This window comes from Mustela putorius, unplaced genomic scaffold (assembly GCF_011764305.1).
Source record: "Mustela putorius furo isolate JIRA1106 unplaced genomic scaffold, ASM1176430v1.1 tig00003853_pilon_pilon_pilon, whole genome shotgun sequence".
NCBI classification, from domain to species: domain Eukaryota; kingdom Metazoa; phylum Chordata; class Mammalia; order Carnivora; family Mustelidae; genus Mustela; species Mustela putorius.
Genome location: NW_025422005.1, coordinates 64744343 through 64770748, shown reverse-complemented (window position 1 = coordinate 64770748; position 26406 = coordinate 64744343). Strand labels below are relative to the sequence as shown.

At 36.3% G+C, this 26406-nt stretch overlaps 1 protein-coding gene across 7 annotated transcripts in view; it reads right to left on the bottom strand.

Annotated features, from left to right (window-relative positions):
* Nucleotides 1-33: 33 nt before the first annotated feature.
* NEXN (nexilin F-actin binding protein) overlaps nucleotides 34-26406 on the bottom strand; it is a 53732-nt gene continuing 27359 nt past the window's right edge. For 4 of the 7 annotated variants that reach the window (XM_013059225.2, XM_013059226.2, XM_004758145.3 and 1 more), the window contains 9 exons: nucleotides 20104-20145; nucleotides 18714-18908; nucleotides 18436-18612; nucleotides 15890-16078; nucleotides 11010-11207; nucleotides 7610-7831; nucleotides 1644-1829; nucleotides 1050-1410; nucleotides 34-956 (listed from right to left, as the gene is read on the bottom strand). In XM_013059225.2, coding sequence (XP_012914679.1) covers nucleotides 943-956; nucleotides 1050-1410; nucleotides 1644-1829; nucleotides 7610-7831; nucleotides 11010-11207; nucleotides 15890-16078; nucleotides 18436-18612; nucleotides 18714-18908; nucleotides 20104-20145 — 1584 coding nt within the window. In that variant the 3' untranslated portion in view covers nucleotides 34-942. Of the gene's footprint in view, nucleotides 1411-1643; nucleotides 1830-7609; nucleotides 7832-11009; nucleotides 11208-15889; nucleotides 16079-18435; nucleotides 18613-18713; nucleotides 18909-20103; nucleotides 20146-26406 lie in introns of all 7 variants that reach the window. The other 3 variants (XM_045064763.1, XM_045064766.1, XM_045064764.1) reach the window with 2 other exon arrangements.

The following is a 26406-nucleotide window of genomic DNA, read 5'->3' as shown; positions in this document are numbered from 1 at the left end:
GTTTTGTTTCTTTTCTAAAATATTGAAAGACTCTTTTTTAATACAGAAGTTACTTTATTGAGTTTACATTGTAAAATAAAATTGTCTTCCAGAAAACTAAAATATAAAACAACTTGGTAATAGAACATGGTAGTTAATTATTTACAAACTCAAAGAACAGATTTTAAAATTGAAGACTGCCATTTTTTTTCCCTCTTAGATCTTGAAACTGTCCATATGTTAAAAGTGTTTTCTCCTGCATAAACTACTGATACAAAGTTCTCTCACTAAAATATAGTTTGTCAGGCAAGGTAACAACATAAATTTGCTTTGTAAGCTTGAATATGTATTACACACATTTGAAAAGTACATGTTAATATTTGTTCTCAACACTCAGAACTCTATATAGGTAGTGGTTTCCATTAAATTCTCTCTGACAATTGTTTCTTGAAAGTCTTAGTTTTGTTCTCCATGCTCCCTCTTTCCCTTGAAAGGAATGGTACTCCTTCCCCTTATCTGCTTCAGAAAGACTTTGAAACTACAGCAAGGGAATGATGTATTAAGGAAAACTCAAATTGATGGGTTACAAATACATTAAGTCTCTGTTATTTCGGACTAACTTTAGGTATAAATAGCTCATAAAAGACATTCTTTCATGCAAAATAATATAATTTTTAAAATATTATTACTGTAAACTTAGAATAATTGAGTAAAATTTCCACTTTGCCCCATTAGATACAAATTAACTTCTGGATTTAATAAGGTGATGAATCTGGTGATGATTTGGAAAGGAAGAAAGTATTCTTTAGATGAGCTTGTGTTTTGAAGACTATTATGAAAAGGAATAAAAAGTCAACATAGTGGCACTTCTGGTTTCCATTTTGGCCCCGCCACAGAAAACATGATGTAGTAAGAAAGGGGGAGGAGGGGGAGAAAGAAAGTTCCAGGGAGAGGGAAGGGGAGCTAGTAGTCGTCCGCTAAAAAAGAGAAGAAGAAAAGTGATTTTTTTTTTTAAAGGAAAAAAATAATTAAATAGAATAAAAATTCTAGATTAAGTGATTAATTCTTACTTTCAATTGTAAGAATACAGGTACTAGCTGCAGAGCCTTTGTTGTTGACTGCTTTACACATATATTCTCCTTCATCTTCTGGGAAAGTTTCTGGTAAATAAAGGCAGTAAGTTTCTCCTCTTTCAATATATTGATAGTCTTCTCCATCCTGTAGTATTTCTCCTTCAAACCACCATGTAATTTCTGGTTTGGGTTCTCCTGTTACTTTAACAGTAAACCTAACTGGCTCACTGTCTACAACCGAGGTGTTTTTTAGAGGCTTCTTGAACCACGGAGCTCCCGATCTCGTTTGCTCCTCATCCTCCATAGTGGAACCATTCATGATGCTACCACCGTCTTCTTCCTCTTCGTCTTCTCTTTTCTATATTAAAATAAGTGCATTCAAGTTGGCATTTAAAGTAGCATTTCAGTAATGTTTTAGTAATAGAATTTCATGTGTAAATGGGTTTTTGCTTCCCAAAGACCATGAAACTATGCCTACTCCAATGTGTACTTTACAAAACATTCCATTGACTTGAAAGCTATTAAATTACTTTTAATCCCACAAAATTCTAAGAGCATATTTGAAAAATAAAGATTATGTAAGCCTGATACCTTTTGTAGTGCTGCGTCAATTTCCTTTTGTTCAAACTGCATCCGTAATAACTTTTGCTCTTCAATTCTTCTTTGTTCTTCTTCTTCTCTTGCCTTAGCCATCTGTTCAAATCTAGCTTTCATATTCACTTTATGAGTAAATGGGGCCTCACTTTTTTTTGCAGGCTTGACATCAACATCTTCCTCCTTTATGAAAGGGGGCCAAGAATAAGAATTGCTTGTTTTCTAGAAACCAACAAGAGCTAAACATTAATAGTTAATGAAGATGTCATTTACAGGAACAAAATAATTAGCCATGTTTGGTTTACATATTTGTGCTATGCTTGGATGTAAAGATTTTCACTATCCCCTAATTTGGAAAAGATGAAGTTTTATTTGAATAAGTTTCCTGACAACCCTTTCCTCCCAGTGCAAAGATTATACATTATCACTGGAGTCCCAGTGTTTTTATTTGCTTAACCAACTCTTTTTGCTGGCTGATAGTACTAACAGAAAGGGGTGGGGATGTTATACTTTTTAACTGTTAAAATACTCCCTTGTCACAAGATTGTCTATCACTCTTCACACTCTTTATGTAATACAGAAAATGCATTTTCTGCTATTTCCTACTTCATTTCCTTCCTCACCCTTAGCTAATAATTGTCCTTGAGATGAATTTCATACAACAAAATTTATTGATAGTCAAATGGCAGACAGGAGTTTTTGCAGGTAGAATAAATGGGAAGATAACTGAAAGAGGCAGTGACCGGAAGTTGGGGAAATCACTGAGTTGAAGTAGGTGGTTAGAGTAAGAGCTATAAACCATGGAGATAAGGGAGTAATCTAAGATTCAACTATTAAAACAGTGTTGAATCTATAAAGCAATTTGGTGATAAAGAGATCACTAGTGGCTTTTGAGGGAGGTGTTAGTAGCGTAGGGTTATTCAGGGTTTCTAAAGTACTTTAGCTATAGTTTCTAATCTACTTAGACTTTTATGGATCTGTCAGAAATCTCACCATTTATATTTCACAGTACTAAAGAAAGTGCTTTAAGATACCACATTCAACTGAAGGACATTGTGAAACAAGCTCGAAAATAATTGTCTATATAAGAGAAATCTTGGTGTATGGATGTTTTGCATCAGTTTGAAGTATTGTACTTCAACGAATAACAAAGGAGGAGTTGGAAAGTTTTTGTTTTCTTGAATCAGATTTTTCTTTAATGTTGGAAAATCCTAGAACATCAGATACCACCTAATGGGTAAATTCTTTTTTCTTTTTTAAGATTTTATTTATTTATTTGACAGAAATCACAAGTAGATGGAGAGGCAGGCAGAGAGAGAGAGAGGGAAGCAGGCTCCTTGCCGAGCAGAGAGCCTGATTCGGGACTCGATCCCAGGACCCTGAGATCATGACCTGAGCCGAAGGCAGCAGCTTAACCCACTGAGCCACCCAGGCGCCCTAATGGGTAAATTCTACTCGTGACTTCAGTTTGAAATGATAAACCTAATGCCTGTTGATAAACTAATGCCAGACTACAGTTAAATGCTAACGAATGATGTTACAATGTTTTTTTATTAAGAAAAAGGCTAAAAGATGTTAAATACCAGTTTGTTCACTGCAGGTTTATCTCAATGGGCTTTTCTGAGGTTTAAAAAGGACTTCTGTTCATATGATAGTTAATTTTATCCTTTGTTTATCAGATCTTCAAGATAATATTTTGGCAAGTATGATAATTGCTGTTCTAAGACCTTCCAGTTATCTTGCTTTCTGGATTTAAGGATAAAAATTTTGTGCAGATTCATAACTGTTAACTCACTTAGCTACTTCAGACCTGCCTTTAGAAAATAAATTCAGTAAGTTCCTCATGAACGGAGAGAAAGTTTATGAATAGTCTTTCATTTCCTAAGTGTTGCTCTTTCTTGAATCCTTGAAAAGCCAGGTTAAAAATGTTTCCGGGAAATGAATCTACAGAGAGTCATGTTAAATGGGATGATCTTTGTTCTCTAGGTATATTCTTAGAGTATTGACTCTACCATAAGTATATCAAAGGAAGCAACAGTTGGGCAGTGAACTTTGCAAAAGCAAGCATAAGAGGTAGTTTTGGAGTATGCCTTATTAGAAAACTAGAAAATCAAACACCATAAGGCAATTAGTGATTTAAATACCAAATGAGTTATACAGATTAAGGGCTATAGGGATCTGGGATAAAATTCTTCGATTAGGGGTGCCTGGGTGGCTCAGTGGGTTAAGCCTCTTCCTTCGGCCCAGGTCATGATCCCAGGGTTCTGGGATCGAGCCCCGCATCGGGTTCTCTCCTTGGCGGGGAGCCTGCTTCTCCCTCTCTCTGCCTGCCTCACTGCCTACTTGTGATCTCTCTGTAAAATAAATAAAATCTTTAAAAAAAAAAATTCTTCGATTAGGGGAGGTTATATGGATGAGGTAGACATTGAAAGATGTCTGGAATAGAAGCAGAAGACATTGAAATGGACATTTTTAAAAGAGGAAACCAGATAATACCAGATGGGGAGAAGGGAGTCCTCTAGAACTTGATTACACTCAATGCCCAAACAATGCTTTAAGGATATCTCAGTGACCCTTAATCTAAAGAGATGAAGAATGTCAGCATCCTTCACAGTCACGGGTTACAGGTTAGCCATGTCCTATTCTCATCCTTTTTATGCCAGTAATAGCAATAAAACAATACGTCACCTACCCTATTTTTAATTGTACCTAAATATTCTGTAGGTATGACTGTTGGTGAGGTTTCACTACCTTTAACACAAAAACGGGAGCAAGTACATGGTGACTGAACTTTTCTTTACCTTCCGTGATATATTTCTCTCAAAAAATGGACGATCTTTTGGTCATCCAACCATTAAATGTTGGTGTTCTCCAGTTTTATCATTCACCTTCCAACTATTAACTCCTTGAAGATGGCTTTGTCTACCTATTTATTTTTTTAAAGACTGATTTTAGGGAGTGGGGGGAGGGGTAAAGAGAGAATCTTAAGCAGACTCCCAGATGAGTGCAGACCTCAAAACCCTGAAATCACGACCTGAGCCTAAACCAAGTGTCCGATGCTCAACCACCCGAGCCATCCAGGTGTACCCCGCTATTTTGATAGATTTTAATGCTATCCATAATAGTTAGAATCTATAGCTCCAGCCTCTCACCTCAACTCAGTACCTATGCTCCAGAATGCCTTTACCTTATCCAAATATAGTTCAAACTTTATCCAAAACTATTCATCGACTTCTAGATCTTCTAAATTCTTTGTAGTATCATGTAGTTTCCCTGGTAATCTTAAGGTAATGTTGGGCTTCTCAGCAACTATCTACCCATAAGCAGTCTGTTACCCAGGTTGGTTAAAAGTTGGGTCCATTTTTCTCCCTGCATGCTAACTTCATGCCTTATCCCTGTCTTTTAGTTCATTCTCCATGAACCCAGGATTCTTTAAAAATACAAGCCCTTCATTACTCTGTCCAGAAACTAATTGTTAACATTGTTCCCAGATCATAATTCCTGCAAGATTAAAAACACCCAGTATTAGCTAGCTACTGCTTTTCCAACTTTACCACCCATTATGCTATGAATCATGCCTTTGAGCAAAATTTCCATTCCCCAGATAAGTTTTTACAATCTTCATGTAAAGATTATAAAGGGGCACTCATCCCTGTAATCTAGAATGCTTCTAAGTTTTATTCACCTTCTCACAGCTTAAATGTAATCTCAGCACTGTTAAACCTCTCATACAATTAGTGACTCCATCTTTTTTGATCCCATAACATTAAATATATAACTACTATTTTAACACTTAAAGCTAAAATTATTTTCCTACATCTCATTAGGCTGAACTTTTTTGAAGGCACATTATATTCACTTTCATGTACCCAAAACAACACAAGGTCCAATATAGAAGCTATTAGCAATAGAATTTGCTTTTGGCAATGACAAAATTATTTCCTACCAGCCCAGGCCCCAAGTCCTCCAGGTTTAGTGTATGTCCCACAGGGTTCATACCAGCTTCAGGGCACTTGGGTAGTGCAGTCAGTTAAGCGACCAACTCGGTTTCATTTCAGGTCATGATCCTCAGGGTCATGACCCTGAGCTGCTTTGGACTCGGCTTAGCATGGGGTCTGCTGAAGTTTCTCTCCCTCTTCCCTCTTCCCTTCCCCCACGCCTCTCAAAAATAAATAAATCTTTCTAAAATGCGTATCAACTTCATTGATGAGTATCAGATGTTCTATAGCATCTCCTTTTGTCTAAAACAGCTTGTGATTTCTTCTCCTTCCAAACTCTCTATTCCCATATTATCTATGTTTGTGTGTACCCACTTTAATTCCTCTTCCTCTCATCTCCACCACCATCCCCACGTCGTTTTAGTTTCATATCCTACATTCTATACTATTTTCTCCATTCAATCCCTTTTTCAGATCCTCATCAAGCCGCCTCTGACCATCCTATACAAAATAGTACCTTACAATGTTAATTTCCATAGCTTTTGCATACTTTTTACTTACTATTTTGTTTCCTATCCTGCCTGTTAGATTCTAAACACAACATGAGCAAAGACTGTAGGTTTATTTACCAGTGTAGTAGTCCCAGTGTCCAAAACAGTCCCTGGAACGTAGTAGGCATTAAAATAATTTTTTAATGCATTAATCTAAAACCATCTTTTGCTTAAGTATGATCTATGTATAAAGATGCCTATTTGACAGTATCACTTCATATTTTAAAAATCTCTTCAATGGGGAACACCTGTGTGGCTCAGTGGGTTGAAGCCTCTGCTTTTGGCTCAGGTCATGATCCCAGGGTCCTGGAATCAAGTCCTGCATTGGGGCTCTCTGCTCAGCAGGGAGCCTGATTCCTCCTCTCTGCCTGCCTCTGTCTACTTTTGATCTCTGTCAAGTGAATAAATAAAATCTTAAAAAAAAAATCTCTTCTATGAATAATAAAGCGAAGTTCCTTAACATGGCATCTAAGAACTTGCATGGCCATCTTGTTTGTGCTTGTATCATCTTCATCATTATCCTTTGCTGTTCTCTACAGTCTGTTTGCTTCAATAATAATGAACTGCTTACAGATCCAAGAATTTGCAATAATTTCTTGATTCTATCTAACTCACAGACTCCTCTGAAGGACTGCCCAACTTCCCACACCTGCTTTACTAGTTGAATTATTTGATGAAAATTCATTGCTAGAAAAACATAAGTTAAATGCTGTTAAGTATTATAAAATGGCAATTCTGGCAGAAAAAAATTCTCCAGATCCTATTTAAAGCAATATTCATAATCCTGCAACTAGACCTTGGGCTGGAAGGAACATTATGGGTCATCTAGTAATTGCCTTTTTAACATTTGAGGTACTTCAAATTCATGTCCTCTGAATTCTAATTTAGGTTCTGCCACTGAATTGTTGGCATGACTAAGCAGGTCATTAAGATTTATCGGCCTTATCCTTAAATAAAAAAGTAAGTATGAATAATCTCTCGAGTTTATTTTAACCTATATGTATACTGGTCTAAGGAGTCAAACTAAAACTTGTGCCATACATATATTTTTTTAAAGATTTTATTTACTTGTCAGTACAAGCAAGGGGAGTAACAGGGAGAGGGAGAAAGAAGAGGCTCCCCACTGAGCAAGCAGCCCATCTTAGGACTCAATGCCAGCACCCTGGGATCATGACCTGAGCTGAAGGCAGACGCTTAACCAACTGTGCCACAAATATTTTTAAACTCCTTTTTCCAGAGTGAACTACTTGATGTTCAATATAGACTATTTAATTCTGATAAAACCCATTTTGAAACAATGCTAAACCGAGGCAATCTTTAAAAGCCTCTTGAGATCTTAATGTGCTTTTGCTATTTAGTTCTCAGATTATTATATATACTTACGCTTAATTTTAAGTGCCAAAACTTACTTCAATGTTACATTTCTTTTAAGCTCATCATAATTACTATACCGTAACTCTTAAATATAGTATACCTCATGAAAGTTTTCTGCTTCTCGCTCTTTAATTTCGAGGTCAATTGCTCTCCTTCTTGCTCGTTCTTCTTCTATCTTTTTCTGTATTTCTTTTTCAGACAGTTGTCCAATCTTTTCAAACTTGCTTTTTAGATTTTTGGCTTGAATAGAGCCACTTCTTTTCAGTTTGATTAATTCTTCATATTCTCTACTCAATTCAAAGGTTTCATGTTCCTCCTCTTCCTTCAAAAAGAATAAAAAAATGTTTAGAAGATTTTATTTATTTATTTGACAGAGAAAGAGAGATCACAAGTAGGCAGAGAGGCAGACAGAGGGGGGAAGCAGGCTCCCTGCTGGGCAGAGAGCCTGATGCAGGGCTCAATCCCAGGACCCTGGGATCATAACCTGAGCTGAAGGCAGAGGTTTTAACCCACTGAGCCACCCAGACACCCCCTAAAAAATAAATTTTTATATACTAAATGCCAGAAAATTAGTTTGTACAATAAACCTTCCAAAATTTGTTCGTTTCTTGCTTGAAGCCAAAAATAAAGCTTAAAACAACCTGTTCCTAAAAGTAATGCTACAAATTTAAGACTTTAGATAACATCTTTTTAAAATACTTCATTATGGAATAATGGCTCAAAACTTCATTTAATATTTCATGATAACCTAAAACTAAAACATGCATATCAAGATTAGCTTTTACTAGGAACCATAGGAAAATCCATGTTTAGAGGAAGATGAAGAACTATAATTGTAAGAACAGTGGGCTAAGAGTCAGATACAAGTTCTAGTTATGACTTTGATACCATTTGGCCTTTTGCCTTGTCACTTAACCGCTGGACATAATTTTTTTTTTATCTCTATATAGAGCCAGAGTATCCTAAAATTCCTCCTATTTTTGTTTTGATGGTAATCTATTAAGTTAAATATTACTCTTAATACTCAAATTAACTGACTGAAGCCGTTCTACACTACTGTCTGGGAAAATCCCTATATTCAATACCTATCACTTCTACTCTGAGTTTTATATTCTGCTAAGACAGAAAAGGAGTCCATCAAAATTGGGTTCCAGTTCTTTAAACCATTTGATCTTAAACACTTTATATTCTGGTTTCCTTTGGAAACTCCTTTGGCTTTTCATAATTTATTACTAGTTCTTTGTATTCTTCTTAACATTAAACCCAAATCTCACTATATAAAGTGGTTTAAAAAAATGCAGTTATTCCTGGTATACTTTTCCTGGAGAAGGCCTAGAATTCCAAGTGTGGGGAGAGGGTAGCAGGGAAGGGGAAAGAAGGTGCAGAGGTGGGGTCACAGTGGATGATATGACATGAGGCTTAATTTCTTGGTTCAGCCAAAGGGGAAAAAGAAAACATTCCTTTATACTACCTTCACTTTTTTAGTCTATGTGAGTGAAAACATACAATTCCTATAATACCAGAAACCTAACAAATTTGTTATGTACCTCCTGTCACGGTTCCCAAATCATTCTGGTGAAAATTAATAATTGAACAAATATAAATCTAATTTAGAAGTTTTTCTAGACATTTTCAGCATCCTTTATAAAATAAATGCTATTACGTTCTTTTAAGAATTTTAAAGGCTAGACCTTGGAATACTTTCCTACAGCATATTCATGATATTTTATTATTACCTATCTATAGTATTTATAGTTTCTTATTATTTATTTATTTATTTATAGTCTCTTATTATTACCTATCTATAGTATTTACAGTCTGGGGCAAGGAAGTAAATATCCCCACAGGCCCACTGCCCCAACCCATTACATAAGAGGCACATTCTAAGAGATTGCAACCTCTGCATACGATCCCATTCAGTTCCTAGATCAGGACTTAGAGAGGTCCCCACCAAATCGCCTGTTAAACATGCTGCGCCACTGCCAGTTTGAGTCTGGGACAACCACTACTCGTTTCACCCCAAGTCACTGGGCTGTGTGCTGATCCCCGACCCTGTTCATGTTGCTGCCAAGAGACCCCCCACAAATCAGAGAGGCCGAGGGTGACAGTGGAATGCTGGCCCCTTTTTCTATCTCCTCTCTTCTGCCTACACAAGTGGCCATCCAGATGGAGGGTGTCCGCTGTGGGAAGGAAGTGTTTAGACAGGGCCTAGCAGCATTAGGAGGTGGAAAAAGGTTGAGAATGCACCACAGAGAGGCAAGGAACAGCAGGCGGTTTGAGAGCACCATGGCTCAAAGTCTAGCACATGCTCCATTGTCCAACCAGCTTTCACAACACACAAATTCAAAGATAAGGTGATTGCAATTTTAATTAAATTTTAATTTTTAAATTTTACTTTAAATTTTTAAATTAAAAATCAAGATGACAACCCTAGAACATTAAACCATATGCACGGCCTGTCTAAGCATAAGGTCCTGGGGGGCACAAGTTGTATACCCATGAAGCTGATGCTGTATAGTCTATATATATATTTATATATATAGTCTGTACAATCTATATATATATTTATGTATTTCACTTCAATACTAGAGAAATCGTATTAAGATATTTATGAGAGTTCTATCTTCTAATTTAGTAAAATAAAACCATTCAAAGACTTGCAAACTGATGTTTCTATTAGAATCCATGGTACTCTTGTAATTTTATTTGACTAATCAGTTTTATTTCAAAGAGAATAAATATAAATGGGCATATTAAGCTCTTTAAGAAAAATTCTCCATCATAATGTAACCACATAATTGTGAAGTATATAGGAAGAAATATTTATTTAAGATACTATTGTAATATCTAAGTCACATGCAATTATATATGTTTTAACCTAGTAAAGAAGAAGCAGAGTTACAGCAAGCTAGAAAGTGCTCATAACTACGCCAAAACTTGTACCGAGTGCTTAATATGCTGTGTCTTTTTTTTTTTTTTTAAAGATTTTATTTATTGGGGCGCCTGGGTGGCTCAGAGGGTTAAGGCCTCTGCCTTCGGCTCAGGTCATGATCTCAGGGTCCTGAGATCGAGCCCCGCATCGGGCTCTCCGCTCAGCAGGGAGCCTGCTTCCCTTCCTCTCTCTCTGCCTGCCTCTCTGCCTACTTGTGATCTCTGTCTGTCAAATAAATAAATAAAATCTTTAAAAAAAAAAAAAAGATTTTATTTATTTATTTGACACAGAGAGAGAGATGACAAGTAAGCAGAGAGTAGATAGAGAGAGCAGGGGAAGCAGGCTCCCCGCTGAGCAGAGAGCCTGATGCGGGGCTCAATCCCAGGACCCTGGGATCATGACCTGAGCCAAAGGCAGAGGCTTACCCCACTGAACCACCCAGGCGCCCCAGTATGCTGAGTGTCCTTTATGTGAACAATAATACTTAAAAAGTTATTGTAAGATACTACTTGTAAAATACTTATATTAATAAGTATTTGGAGAATATAGGTATTTCTTAAAATCTCACCTCTCCCATTTCTTGTCTCAGTTGTTCAAATTCCTGTTTTTCCATCTCTAGCTTATGCTTCCTTTCCTCCTCTGTTCGTCGCTTTTCTTCTTTCATTTTTTGTTTTAATAATTCTTCAAAATTAATTTCCAGTTTTCCCGGTGTAAGAGATTCTTGAGAAACGGTTTTGTACATCTCTGGGAAGTCATCATCTACTACCTATTTAAAATAATTCTTTCATTACTTTTGCCAAAATTACATAAACTAAAGAGGAATTTTTTTTCTTTTTTTAGAAACTGTAATCACTTGAGTAGAAAGGCTTCACACCGAACTAAAAATTTGGAGACCTAAATCTCTTCAAAAGTATAAAACAATAAACAAGGGAGTAATTACTAGAAAATACAAACACTATGGTATTTTGTGGTTACAGAGGAAATGGTGACTATCTCTTTTCCTTTCCAGTGAACACAAATCCTCTAAATTTGTACTACGAGTAATTTGAATTAGATATTAAGATTTTCTGATACTGAGAACACTTTTAATTGAATTATAATTTATTTCCATTCTGCTAATTAAAATAGAGCATTTCCATTAAATCATGGTTTTGTCTGAATGAATTAGATAGCCCATCATGATTCTTTCATAATCAGGTAAAAATCACTCTTAATGCTGTAATTTTTATACTAATTTATTTACTGTCTAGTTAATTAAATAATAATAGTTGATACTTACTCAGAGCCATGTAAAACACTTAAGCACTTTACATGTATTAACTTATTTAATCCTATAATCCTATGAAGTAGATATTACTAATATCCTCCATTTTATAGACAAGAAACTGAGGTACTGAAAAGTAACTTTTCCAAAGTCAACACAAATATTAAGTGGCAAAGGTGGGATTCAAACCTTCAAAAGTCTAATAAAATTATAAATAATGATTTAGATTATCTTTTTGTAATTTCCCAAATTACATGTCTAAGTTGTGACCTTGGGCAGGTTATCCAGCCTGTGTGAGTTTCCCTTTCTGTGATGACTTTTCACAGAGTTGTCATGAGAATCAAACACTGATAGTGTGCCTGATACCCAATGATAAGTTCCCAACAGGAGGGTTTTTAAAAAGATTTTATTTATTTATTTGTCAGAGAGAGAGCATGAGCAGGGAGGAGGGGCAGAGGCAGAGGGAGAAGAAGCAGGCTCTCCCCTGAGCAGGGAGCCCATGTGGGACTTGATCCCAGGACGCTGGGATCATGACCCAAACCGAAGGCAGTAGCTTAACCAACTGAGCCACCCAGGCCTCCCCCAATGGCAGTTTTATTATTACATTATCATTCCCTATAATAAAGGCAATCCCTAAATTGCAAATAGAAACTTCGGTTTTTAAATCGCTGACTGGAATACATTTTACCATGAAAAGCAATTGCCTAATTCTGTTTTTCTATCCCCTGAAAGTAGAAAATAAACCTCTGGCCTGAATTGTGACCCTGTGGCTAAAGAAGACACAGGGTAATAAAAGGGCAAAGAGTAATTATTTATTTGTTCCAAGTTTTATATATGACAGGTTTTACTGAAGAATAAGTTTGACTCAGAAACAATGTGTATATGATTGCCAAGATTTTTTATTAATATATGAGCTAACTGAGCTGTAATACAAAATTAAAATATGGCCCTGGATAAGAAAACAGCATAAATGAAGAGAAAAGTTTCGCTTTCCTGAAACAGAAATATCTCTAGGAAACTACAGTTTCGGTTTAATGTAGTTTTCCTTCCCTGCACTTTTTCTACTAATGAATCATGGCAGTTTCAGCCTAAAAATCTGCCCCTGGGACTTGATCTCTGATCTTCCCAGCTACTTGTCTATCTCTTCTGAACCTGCTAATTCTCCAAACATTAAGTACCGTCACAATGTTTGTGGAGTTTCTGTGCAGAAATCACTTGTGAGTCAAGGATTACCTAGTAACACACACAAGAACTAAAACAGGGGCCCCTGGCTGGCTCAGTCAGTAGAGATGCAACTCTTGATCTTGAGGTGGTCAGTTCAAGCGCCATGTCAGGGTAGCATTTACTGAGTAAGTAAGTAAGTTAATTATTTTTTTAAAAGATAGTTTTCATATACTTCACAAACATTTATAGGAAATTCGTTATGCTAGAATGCTTTGTGCCACATGCCTGATGAACAGTCTCAGCCTCGTGAGTGTGCACGACAGCGAGAAGCAAGAATAACAAAGCAGGAGTCCTATGTCAGGGCAGTACTAAATGCTGTAAGAATGCATACAAGAAAGTCTTTGGAACTTGTGTTCTCAGGAAAGGCTTCCCAGAGGAAACAGAAAATATGAGGAGAAGACAGCAGAGCACAGGGAAAGCAAAAAAGGACACGCTTCATTCGGCATTTATGAAGTCTAGAGCTGGATGAGAGCACAGTATTTTGAAGACATTGGGGAAAATTTCGTAGGTCTGGAACAAAGATGGCTGATTAAGGAAGAATCAAGACATGAATCAGGGGGAAAAAAAAACACTTGGGCAATATTATAAAGAAATTTGTTTTGGTTTTTTTGTTTTGTTTTGTTTTAAGGTTTTATTTATTTGTTTGACAGAGAGAGAGAATACAGGCAGGCAGAGAGAGAAGGGGAAGCAGGGGAGCCTGCTTCCCCATTGAGCAGGGTGCCGGATGCGGGGCTTGATTCCAGGACACTGAGACTATGACCTGAGCTGAAGGCAGAGGCTTAACCCCCTGAGCCACCCACGTGCCCCAAGAAATTTGTTTAAAAATTTTTTTAGATTTAAAATTTTTAGATTTTTGCTTAAGGGAAGTGGAAAATTTTTAAGCAAAATAGTAACACATATACTTTTTTTTTTAAAGATTTTAATTATTTATTTGACAGGGAGACCGTGAGAGAGAGAACACAAGTAGGGGGAGCGGAAGAGGAAGAAGCAGGCTTCCTATCGAGCAGGGAGCCTGATGTGGGGCTTGGTCCCAGGACTCTGGGATCATGACCTGAGCCAAAGGCAGCCGCTTAACAACTGAGCCACCCAGGAGCCCCAGTAACACATTTACTTGAAAGAAAGAGAAGGAGAGAGTGGGAAAGAGAACTCTTGTCTTTACAAAGAAGAGTGGATAATAGGCAAGAAAGCAAGTTAAACAGGAGTTGGTTTGAGGCTAGAGGTAACTGACGTGGGAAGAGATAGGTAACCCAAGCAAGGGATAACAACAGTGGAAATGAGGGGAAAACTGATTTTTAGAGTAATTTAGAAGGTAGAATGAAGGGCGCCTGGGTGGCTCAGTGGGTTAAGCCGCTGCCTTCGGCTCAGTTCATGATCTCAGCGTCCTGGGATCGAGTCCCACATCGGGCTCTCTGCTCAGCAGGGAGCCTGCTTGCCTCTCTCTCTCTCTCTCTCTCTGCCTGCCTCTCTGTCTACTTGTAATCTCTCTCTCTGTCAAATAAATAAATAAAATCTTTAAAAAAAAAAAAAAAAAGAAGAAGGTAGAATGAATGAGAGACTTAGTGAATGACTGGATGTGAGGCATGAACGAGAAGGTGGAAGTCTTTAAGGCTCCCAACTTTCTGATTTGAGCAGCTAGGATGGGTGATGAAGCTAAATAAGCACGTGGATATCTGTGCCTGAAGTTCCCCCAGACAAAGGAAGAAAACCAGGTCATGATATCACTGAAACCAACTGAAATGTTTCAATTGGTAGAGCCTGCCATGCTTGATCTTTGGGTTGTGAGTTCAAGCCCCATGTTGGGTGTAGAGCCTACTTAAAAATGTTTCAAGAAGGAGATACAGCCTTTACTTGCTTGAAAACAGTTGTGAGATAACTGTACATTTTGCAAACATTAAAGTGGCATAGGGTGTGTAACTTTGTGACAGAATTAAGTTTGGTAGCAATCACCCAGAAGTTGATGGGTTAGCATTTCGGAGAATTAAATAATTGTGATTAAATGCCTTTGGTCATTTCATATGTACTGGAGAGGATAGAAGGTGAAATGAAAGAAGGAAAGGGAGCAAGGAGGGAAGGATCAAGGGAAGGAAGAAACGTGGGAAGGGAAAGAATAGAGAGAATGGAAGGAAAGGTACAGTAGGAAACTCCCTGCTTAGCTACTTCTGGAAAACATGCCTTCCCAGAGGAGGAAGATAATACTCAATCCTCCAAGCCAGGCACAGCAACTTAACTTCATGTCAAGAAGCAAACATCTTTAACTGACTGGTGTTAATGCCATAGGAGACTTTAAAGCTTATTTGCTATCTCTACTTTGGACAGATTCCAGGAATAATATTCTCCAAAGTTTAATTACTTTTCTTAACATTCGCTATTTTTTAATCTTTTTAAATTAAAAAATTTTTAAGGTTTATTTTTTAAAATATTTTATTTATTTATTTGACAGACAGAGATCACAAGTAGGCAGAGAGGCAGGGGAGGGCGGGGAGAAGCAGGCTCCCCGCCAAGTAGAGAGCGCAATGCGGGGCTTGACCCCAGGACCGCGGGATCATGACCTGTGCTGAAGGCAGAGGAGTTAACCCACTGAGCCACCCAGGCACCCCTTAAGGTTTGTTTATTTAAGAGAGAGAGAGTGAGTGTGTGTGTGTGTGTGTTTGTATAGGAGGAAAGAGCAGAAGGAGTCTCAAGCACTCTGTGCTAAGCGTGGAACCTGACACAGGGCTCGATTTCAAGACCTCAAGATCACAACCTGAGCTGAAACCAAGAGGTGGACACTTAACTGACTGTGCCACCCAAGCACCCAGATTTTTAAAATTTTAAAGTAATCTCTATACCCAACATGGGGCTCAAACTCACAACCCCATGAGTTGTATACTCTACTGATTGAGCCAGCCAGGCACCCCATCTTAATATACTCTTTAAAGAGCTGAATCCTAATGGCATTCTCCAGTTACATTCTATCTTACCATGCTTCTTCTTGCTTCAGCAAACGCCTTCTTTTCTTCCTCTATTCTCCTCCTGGCTTCTTCTTCTGCTTTCCTTTTTTCATCTTCTCTCCTCTGTCTTTCTATTTCTTCAAAACTGAGTTTGAGTTTACCAGGGCGGTACTCTTTTAAAATTTTTTCTGTGTCTTGGTTTTCCTCCTCTTCATTCACCTAACGAAGAAACAACTCATTACTAAGAACTGCAATTCATCAAAGGCAGGAATGAATTATCAGTGAAAAGGCACAGAATTGGCCACCACACACAAAAATATTTTCTTGCCTTTAATACATTTGATCAAAATTCCCTTCCTTTATAATGTCTTATCTGATAAAGTATTCAAATTCGGAGAAATTCCAAATAAAGATGTACTCAAGTTAAATAACAGTTCCCAAGAAAGTCAATTTATTTTTCCTTTTAAAGATTTTATTTATTTATTTGACAGACAGAGAGATCACAAGTAGGCAGAGAGGCAGGCAGAGAGAGAGGAGGAAGCAGGCTCCCTGCTGAGCAGAGAGCCCGATGCAGGGCTCAATCTCAGGACCCTGGAATCATGACCTGAGCCAAAAGCAGAGGCTTTAACCCACCGAGCCACCCAGGCACCCAAGAAAGTCAAGTTTTTAAATAGAGATATCGAGTGCTTGAAAAAATTTAATGGCTCATTTAAGAGTTCTATTAGAACTCTCTCAGAACTGTGGCAACTGGGTGGCACAGTCAGTTAGGCAGCTTCCTTCTGCTCAAGTCATGATCCCAGGGTCCTGGGATCAAGCCCTGCATCAGGCTGCCTGCTTCTCCCTCTCCCTCTGCTGTTCTCTCTTCTTGTGCTCTCTCTCAGTCAAATAAATAATTAAAAATTCTTAAAAAAAAAAAACAACAACAAAACTCTCTCAGAACAAAACATAAAATATGTGTGTGTATACTTACTATGCTTCAAGTATACCTACAGAGAGTCTCTTCTGTAGGTAAAATAAAGTTCTCATTTTGTAATTTTCATGGATATTTTACTATGAACTATGGTACTTTTCTTTATACTAATCAGATAAAAGATTGCCTGGTACTATTTTTTTATAAAATTCAAATTTTATGATTTTAGAGTTAAAATTATAGTTAAATATTATTTATTGAAGTTTATGATTTAATTGATATTTCTCTTTTCTCGACAAAATTGACCACCACTGATAGCTAAGTGTACGTTTATTATACATTATAATTACCCAAAAGTAGTAACATTTTCAAACAAATGTCTATAGAATTTAACTTTTGTAGATACAGTCCTTAGAACATTAATGAATGCTGATGAAGAAATTCTAAACTTTTAAAAAATTATAGAGATTCCATTAAAATTTTTAAAATTTTTATAAGATTTAGAATCAGTATTTCCTTATTTCAGTTTTATTTTTTATTGATATAGTCATCAATATAATTAACTGTTAACATTTTATAGCACTTATTAGATGCTAGACATTTCTTTAACTGCTTTCTGTATTAACTCACTCAACAATTTAAGAAGTAGACAATTATTTTCACCATTTTACATATAAGGAAAGTAAGACATAGGGAGGTTGAATACCTTGTCTCTGGTTACACACTTAATAAACAGTAGACATGTGAATCCAGGCAGTGTGAATCCAGATACATGAATCCAGAAGGTATGTTCTTAGCCACTATACTCTATACTTACACACACATATATATATCGATATACCTTATATGACAAACTGCGTATTCTATAGGTAACATTTTGTTATGTTCAAAACTGGACCAAAACTAAGTGTACATTTATAACTAGACTTGAAAGTATGCATGTACTGTACCCTGTCATTAAATATACTAAAGGCTGAACTAAAGATAAAGAGAAACCAGGCTCATCGACTATTTTGCATATTTATGATTTATAATATAAAAATAAAAATTTAAAAAGCATAGGGGCACGTGGGTGGCTCAGTTGTTAAGCTTCTGCCTTTTGCTCAGGTCATGATCCCAGGGTCCTGGGATCAAGCCCTGCATCGGGCTCCCTGCTCTGTGGGAAGCCTGCTTCTCCCTCACCCACTCCCCCAGCCTGTGTTCCCTCTCTCACTGTCTCTGTCAAAATCTTTAAAAGAAAAAATTTAAAGCATATTTGGTAAAATGTCCCATTAAGGGAAACTAGAAAATAATACAGATGCATTTATATAGGAAAAATGTACAATTTCAAAATCAGAACTTTTTATATAGCAAATCTCCTTGAATATAGGAATGAATTTTATCTAAAGCCAGCTTCCTTCCCTAATAGTGTTTTATATGTCACATTTATGTAACATGTATAAAAATGTAATTTATAGGTTATATATCATTATATATAATGTCATTATATATAAATATATACGTTATGGGGCACCTGCTGGCTCAGTTGGTGGAGTGTGCAACTCTTGATCTCAGGTTTGTGGGTTCAAGCCCCACATTGAATGAATACAAAGATAATATAATAAAACTTAAAAAAATATATATTCTATATATTTAAAAATACGTTTTATATATATATTTGCTTTACCATTTGCCGCCTTGCTTCTTCAAAAGCACGTTTCTCTTCTTCTAAACGTTGTCTTGCTTCCTCTTCAGCTTGCCTCCTTCGGTTTTCTTGTCTTTGTCTTTCCAGTTCTTCAAAAGTTAGTTTCAATTTTCCAGGAGAGAGTGATTCTCTTTTTGCCTCACTTTCTAGTTCTTCATCCTAAGAAACATTGTGAAAACACATCTATTAATCACAAAAAGAAGTGCTGGTAACTTAACTGCTTTGATTTGTTCCTAAAAAAACAAAAACATAAAAATTACCATGACCAACGAAAGACACTTCGCTTCCTTGAGAGATCGTCGTTGTTCTTCGTATCTTATTCTTTTATCTTCTTCATACTTGATCCTTTCTTTTTCTTCTCGTTCTTTCTCTAGATCCTCAAAATTCTTTATCTTTCCAGAAGTTTTATGTGATTTGACAGGTACCACTGTTATAAGTAGTGAATCATCTCCTTCCTAATTTATAAAATAGATAATTAGCAAATTTCTTGCTAACCAAAGTTTCGGCTTCAGGGGACTTTACCTCCATTATTGGTGTATTTCATTACATTGCCATCAATGTTATGAAGAACAAAAATTTATATATATATATTTTTTTACCAATTTCTATTCAATAGTTCTTTCTCTGAATTCACTGTACATTGAGTTAATTTAACTGAAATCCATTGCTGATTAGGTTCAAGGAGCATCTTCTTTCCTAGAAGGTGGTGTTAATACAGCTGTTTGGATAAAACCGCATGACATCATCTGAATTTAGCTGTCCGTGCACTAGTTCCACAAAAGGTGATATACATGTGAGTGTACTCTCAATCAATTTGATGGTGGATAGATACAGTTTAAACACACACAAAAGTCTCTCCATAGGGCTTTGTTCCTCCATGTAAGTTTTTAAATACTTAACAAAAGTATTATTTAGTGAGGAAAAACAAACAGTATTTCTAAGTTATTTATAAAACACTTATAGACAATACTCATTAGCATTTGGTCCTAGTAAAATATTCTTAAATTTGTTTTTAAAATTCATTTTAATTAGTTCTATTATGTAATCTATTGTTACCTCTGAACTTTTTAAAAAATAAAGTTATAATATGTAACACATGCCTCTAAAATAAAATTCCTTCCAATTTATGTGGCTGTAGTTTTAGGCACACCATCAAATTGACTGATGTTCAACTTTCTCTGTTAGATAAAAAGGGATTAACTAAAATATCTGTGGTTGTTGAACATTCCTTCATTGTACTAGACACTGTACTTTCTACTAGTATGTGATAATCAAAACAAACTTATGAAGAACTCTGAGGAAAGAAGACAAATGAAAAAAAACCCTGCTTTTAAAAAATGTTAGCTTTCAACAATCTTGACTATTAGTAACAGTTCAAGAAATGTGTAGTCTTGACAGAGTATCTCAAATTGAGGCTTGTGTCTCTAACCATGAAAGCAAAAACATACTTTTTTTTCATACTTTTAAGACACTAAGCTATTGTTTGAAAGTACAGAAGTATGATCTTGCTTTGCAAAATACTTCTGTCCTTTTTGTTGTTGTTGCTCTAATTATAATAAAAATAAAAATGCTTTTAATTTTTTAATTAAAAGATTATTTGTGAACCAGATAATTTTAGGTGATGTTTCATTAAAGGAAATGTCCATTTACCTCTGGTGCTGATTCAGTTCCCGTATTGTTTATGTCCTCAATCTATTGAATGAGAATTTCATATCATTACATTACATTGAATTTCTGCTTTCTGCTTTTAAATATACACTTGAAAAGTAATTTAGCTGTGATTTATGGTAAATTTTCAAATTTATAATTTTTGAATATTTTTATGTTTCTCCAAATTAGCCTATTATGTCCTTTTAAGTGGAGATTAAACCTTATATTAGTTTTTGTATTTTGACATAAAAATCAGTATCTAGGGAATATATTAAGAAAAAAATGAAAATAAAGCCTACCTTTGTAATTCTGCAATTTGAGTGGACCAAACTCTTATGACCTGCTGTAAGCTTACAAGTAGCAATTATAAATTAGCAATAAAACTAAGATACAGAAACATTTCTCCATTCTCTGTCTCTGCCCCAGCCAAAGTAAAACCTATCATTAGTAATCAAATAATCATGACTATATTTTGCAATATCAATATATGGAAAAAATATAACTGACACAGTAATACAGTGCAGTGCACTACCTTTCACATGGCAAGTTTAGTAGGGACAAGAACTCGGGTAGATATAATCGTTTACTCTCTATTTTAACCACATCTAAGAGGAAAAGGCACTCATTCAATAGAAGGGGTCTCAACTTGGACATTACTCATCAGAAACACCATAAGGGCAGCTTAAGGGGCAGGCTAATGTATGTAACAAACAGAAACAAGAGAGAAGATAGATGGTTTAAATAATGCAGTGTTTGAGATCTCAGGAAAAGGAAACATAAGCAGTGGGAAAATGGGAGAAGTTAGAAAGTAAACATTCATATTGTTTATGTTTTGACATGATTTTTAACATCCGTGGAAGAATCTGGAAGTAGTTCATTCCTTAACCAGTCTAAGGGAATTCTGTTTTACCTTGGTTCATAGGAGGAACTAGACTGGCTAAGTCCCTGTTCTTCATCATTTCACTTTCCTTTTCTATATTCTCTGTCATGGGAGAATTAATACATTTTATTAAGATAACAAATTTCTTGAAAAATAAATTCTGAATAATTTAATTAACAATAAATTGGATTTTACACATTAATTTTATTATGTTGTGTTTAGAATAATTTCTTTTGCACAATTATTTATTACATATATTGCTATGTAAATGGTGAAAGTTTTAGTGAGTGCTGTGTTCTACTAAGAAAAATTTTATACTATAATAAAATAATTACAAAATTATTTCTCTTCAGTGGCCTGGTTCTGTTGGAAGAGCATGTGACTCCTGATCCTCAGTGTCACAGGTTCAAGCCCCACACTGGATGTAGAGATTTTTCTTTTTAAAGATTTTATTTATTTGAGAGAGAGAGAGAAAGAGAGAGAGAGGGAACACAAACAGGTGGAGTGGGAGAGAGAGAAGCAGGTTTTCCACCAAGCAGGGAGTTGATCCCAGGACCCCAAGATCATGACCTGAGCCAAAGGCAGATGCCCAGGCGGCCTCTAGAGATTACTTTAAATAAATAAATAAACTTAAGAAAAAAAAAAGTATTTACCTTCTAAAGAATGCTAACAATTCCTTGACAAATCACATTTGTCTCTCAATAAAAAGTTCTAGGAGAAATGGTGAGAAGCCAAACTTTGAGAGTATAGGAAAGAAATTCTAAACGTCTTAACTCCAAATTTCTTTTTTACTTGCTGCTAAAACATACTCTGATTTTTATTAACTTATGGTAAGATAATAAATTATATCTGGAGTGGCTTTTATTTTGTTGTTGTATGCTGGCTTCATTGCTCATTTTAAGCCACTGTTAAAACTTTAACAAAGACAGAATTTTATTTCCATTGGGTTTCAATAAACAAAGGAAAAGGTGAATTTGTCTGAGTGGCCATGTTGTCAGTATATTCACAGAGAACTGAGACATTCAGTTCTGTTATATTGTTGGCTCTCAGAAGCTACCATCCAAGAAATGCTTTGCAACTTTTTTTTTTAATAAGATTTTATTTATTTATTTAACATAGAGAGAGATAGACCACAAACAGGCAGAGAGACAGGCAGAAAGAGGCAGAAGTTGGGGGAAGCAGGCTCCCTGCTAAGCAGAGAGCCCTACACAGGCCTCGATCCCAGGACCCTGAGATCATGAACTGAGCCAAAGGTAGAGGCTTTGGGAACCCACTGAGCCACCCAGGTGCCCCTCAACTATTTCTTTTGATTATGAAAAGGAAACTCCTTTTACTCCTTCCCAGAGCAACTTCCTTTTGACCCCTTTGTTTCCAACATCCCAGTCTTCTACCAATAAATTCTCATTTTATAAGTTGACAGATGTTAACCTTGCCCATTGGAGTATCCTCAAAGATAGCCAGATTATACTAAATTAAGATTCTCCCCCAAATTTTATAGGTCTTGATTCTAACATTTAGTATATGAAGTCTACCCATTTTTAATTCATCATAAGATCCTAGAATCTCATAGTTATCTTCCTAACTCAGGAATCCCTTCTCAAGCATTCTTGGATATGGACTTGTACAAGTGGGTTTTTCAAATTAACATGAAAACTTTTTTTTCTTAGTAAACTCCATCCCCAATGTGGGGCTCGAACTGATGATCCCAAGATCAAGTCATATGCTCCACCAACTGAGCCACCCAGCTGCCCCAACATTGAGATTTTTCTTGATTGCCTATGTCATACTTCTTAAATTCAAAGATAGATTCAATTTTATTAGACGTGAGCAGAAAAAAAAATTTAATTGGACTTTCCATATTTGTAAGATAAAATTACTATTAATAGTTTATTTTGCTCTACACATTCTCAAATAATGTAATAAGCCAAAATTTTCATTAAGCATGACTCTAAGGCACCCTGCCAGGTAGTTTCTGGAGTTACTAAAGAAGTGGCTTTTTTTCCCCCACAATACTCTGTCTCCCTCTCTCTCTTAGTATCCCATGTCTTCATCATATTCAAACTCACTTCTTCAACACAGGCATAGTTTTTCCTTGAGAAACCACTGCCTATATAGTCAGTTCTTGGGGTTGTAGTGGGTCTTAAAGTCTCATGAGTCTAGTTAGTGCTTTCTGAACAAGTATATAAAACTTAAAATAAGTAGACCAACCACCTGTACATACCCACTATTTGTTGTCAAATACCTTATATTTTAATTATAAATTTTATTACCTGATTTTATAATTTACATTATAAATGTAATTATATATGCTAATATAGTTTATATTTATAATATAAAATCTATAATACTTATTATATTTGTATTTCCGGGTGAAATTTCATTGCAAAATTAATTCTCATCTTTGTGACTGGAAATGGGAGAGATAAAGTACATGCCCATCCTGGGACGCCTGGGGGCTCAATGGTTAAGCATCTGTCTTTGGCTCCAGTCACGATCTCCAGGTCCTGGGATCAAGGCCCACGGGGGAGCTTCCAGCTCAGCAGGGATTCTGCTTCTCCCTCTCCCTCTGCCTCTGCCTCTCCCCCTGCTTGTGCTCTCTTTGTCTCTCTCTCTCTCTCTCAAATGAATAAATAAAATCTTTAAAAATAAATTAAAATAAAAAATAAAGTACATGCCATCCTTTCTTTAGATAAAGAGGTACAAAGCGATAAAATACAGGTAATTCTAACTCTTTTCTATAACTCATCTGGTATATGTCATTTTAAAAAATTTATTTGTCAAACAGAGAGAGCACAAGCAAGGGGAGCTGCAGGCAGAGGGAGAAGCAGGCTCTCTGTTGAGCAGAGAGCCTGATGTGGGACTCGATCCCAGGACCTTGGGATCATGACCTGAGCCCAAGGCAGACGCTTAACTGACTGAGCCACCCAGGCATCCTTGGTATATGTCATTATATGCCACTATACAAGTGGCTATTCATGGCACAGAAAGTTTTTTTTTTTTTTAAAGATTTTATTTATTTATTTGATAGGCAGAGATCACAAGTAGGCAGAGAGGCAGGCAGAGAGAGAGAGGGAGGAAGCAGGCTCCCGAGTAGAAAGCCCGATGTGGGGCTCGATCCCAGGACCCTCGGACCATGACCTGAGATGAAGGCAGAGGCTTTAACCCACTGAGTCATCCAGGTGCCCCCAGAAAGTTTGTTTTGTTTTGTTTTGTTTTCAAATTTTGGGTAAACTTCTTTGACATGTAAGTGTGGCATACACTTTGCCTTCTTTGTCATTTTTCTTTTTAGAAAGATAAGAAATTTTAAGGAGCATAGCAAATAGATTGAAGGTACTTGCAGAGTAGGCAAAAAAGAGCCAGATACAAAAAAAAAAAAAAAGAGCCAAGTATAGTTTTGCAATAAAAATGGTTTTATACTGTGAAGACTATGTTAATTTGTTAATGATGAGAGATGGAGGAAAAGCTAAAATGGTTTCATGATATTTTATCTACATGTACTATTATTTAGGTGAAATGTTATATATAGCCTACTTACTGTCTACCATGCACTGTTCTAAGTGCTCTGCACTAACTCATTATAATCTTTTTTTTTAAGATTTATTGATTTATTTATTTATTTGAGAGAGACAGAGAGCAAGCAGGTGTGCATGAGCAGTGTGAGGACACAGAGAAAGAAAGAGGGGAAGCAGACTCCCTGCTGAGTGGGGAGCCTGATGCGGGGCTCAATCTTAGGATCGCGAGATCATGACCTGAGCTGAAACCAAGAGTCAGATACTTAACAGAGGCCCTCATATAATCTTTTCAACAACTCTAGGCAATAAGTACCATTTCATTAACCTCAATACACTGATTGTCTCTTTTGATCTTACAAACTAGGTAAAGTGCATAAACAGTATCACTGTCATCCTTTCAAGTCTGTGACTACAGATAATTTATAATATAAAACAAGAATCAATGCATGAATGAAATTTTGTGAATTGATCGATTCTTTACTTAATAAAATAAAATTAAGACTATTAGACTTCAAGTTTATATGTCATTATAATCATTAATCATTTTGAGAGAATAGATTTTCTGAAAATTAGATCAGATTCTTGACTTTTCTTTTATTAAAAGATTTTATTTATTTGACAGAGAGAGAGAGCACAAGGAGGGGGAGCAGCAGGCAGAAGGAGAGGAAAGAGCGGACTCCCCACGGAGCAGGGACCCGGATGGGGAGCTTGATCCCAGGACCCTGGTATCATGACCAGGCTGGAGGTAGATGCTTAACCCACTGAGCCACCCACGTGCCCTCAGATTCTTGAGTATTTTAAAAATACTTACCAACCTCTTAGTTCTTATGCTGTAAGCTAAAAAATATGGGAATCAAAATTCATTAAAAGGACTAATTAAGATCATAGTAGTAATTTTTTTCTCCCCTCTAATTTGTTCCTTGTGGCTATGAGCATCATTGATGGCTATCCGAAGGAAATAGCTGCCACACATTTCTGCCCTTTTCTACCACCATCCCCAACTTAAAAAAAAAAAAAAAAAAAAGCTGGAACGCCTGAGTAGCTGCTCAGTTAAGTGTCTGCCTTCTGTTCAGGTCATGATCCCAGGCTACTGGGATCAAGTCCTGTGTTGGGCTCCTTCCTCAGCCCGGAGACCTACTTCTCCCTCTGCCCAGCAGCTCCCCCTGCTTGTGTGCTCTGTCTCTGACGAATAAATAAAATCTAAAAAAAAAAAAAAAACTCTAAAAGCAAAAAAAGTTAATAAGCTAGTTAATAGCCTAACAGTGGCTCAGTCGTTGGGCGTCTGCCTTCAGCTCAGGTCATAATCCCAGGGTCCTGGGACCAAGCCCTGCATCAGTCTCCCTGCTCCATGGGAAGCCTGCTTCTCCCTCTCCACTCACTCTGCTTATATTCCCTCCCTTGCTCTCTCTCTCTCTGTGAAATAAGTAAATAAATAAAATCTTTTAAAAAAATCTAATAATACCATTATTAAATAAAATATGATTTGTCTCAAATTCTTGAGTAGGAAGATATCCTAATTAAGCTTCATGTGTAATAACCAACAAGTATTTATTTCAATATATTTCAATATATTTCAATTATTGTGGATAGTTTATGTGAAACTGCCTTACATCTTTGTGAAACCCTCTAACATGTCAGGAAAAACAAGAAATGTGGACCATGTAAGGAATATGGACTGAATGACAAGATGGTACACAACAAAAGTTATCTCAGCATTCAACCTTAAAATTAAGTACATTCTGCCCTTATCCTTCTTGGCATTTGATAATAAATATTTGTACTTAAGATCTTGTTTTCAAGTTAGCGGCTACTTAATAAGCTAACGTTATATTAAAATATTTTAATTAGGAAATGTATGCGTTAGTTTTACTCTGTACAATTAGTTTCTGAAGCACATACCAATTCAATATT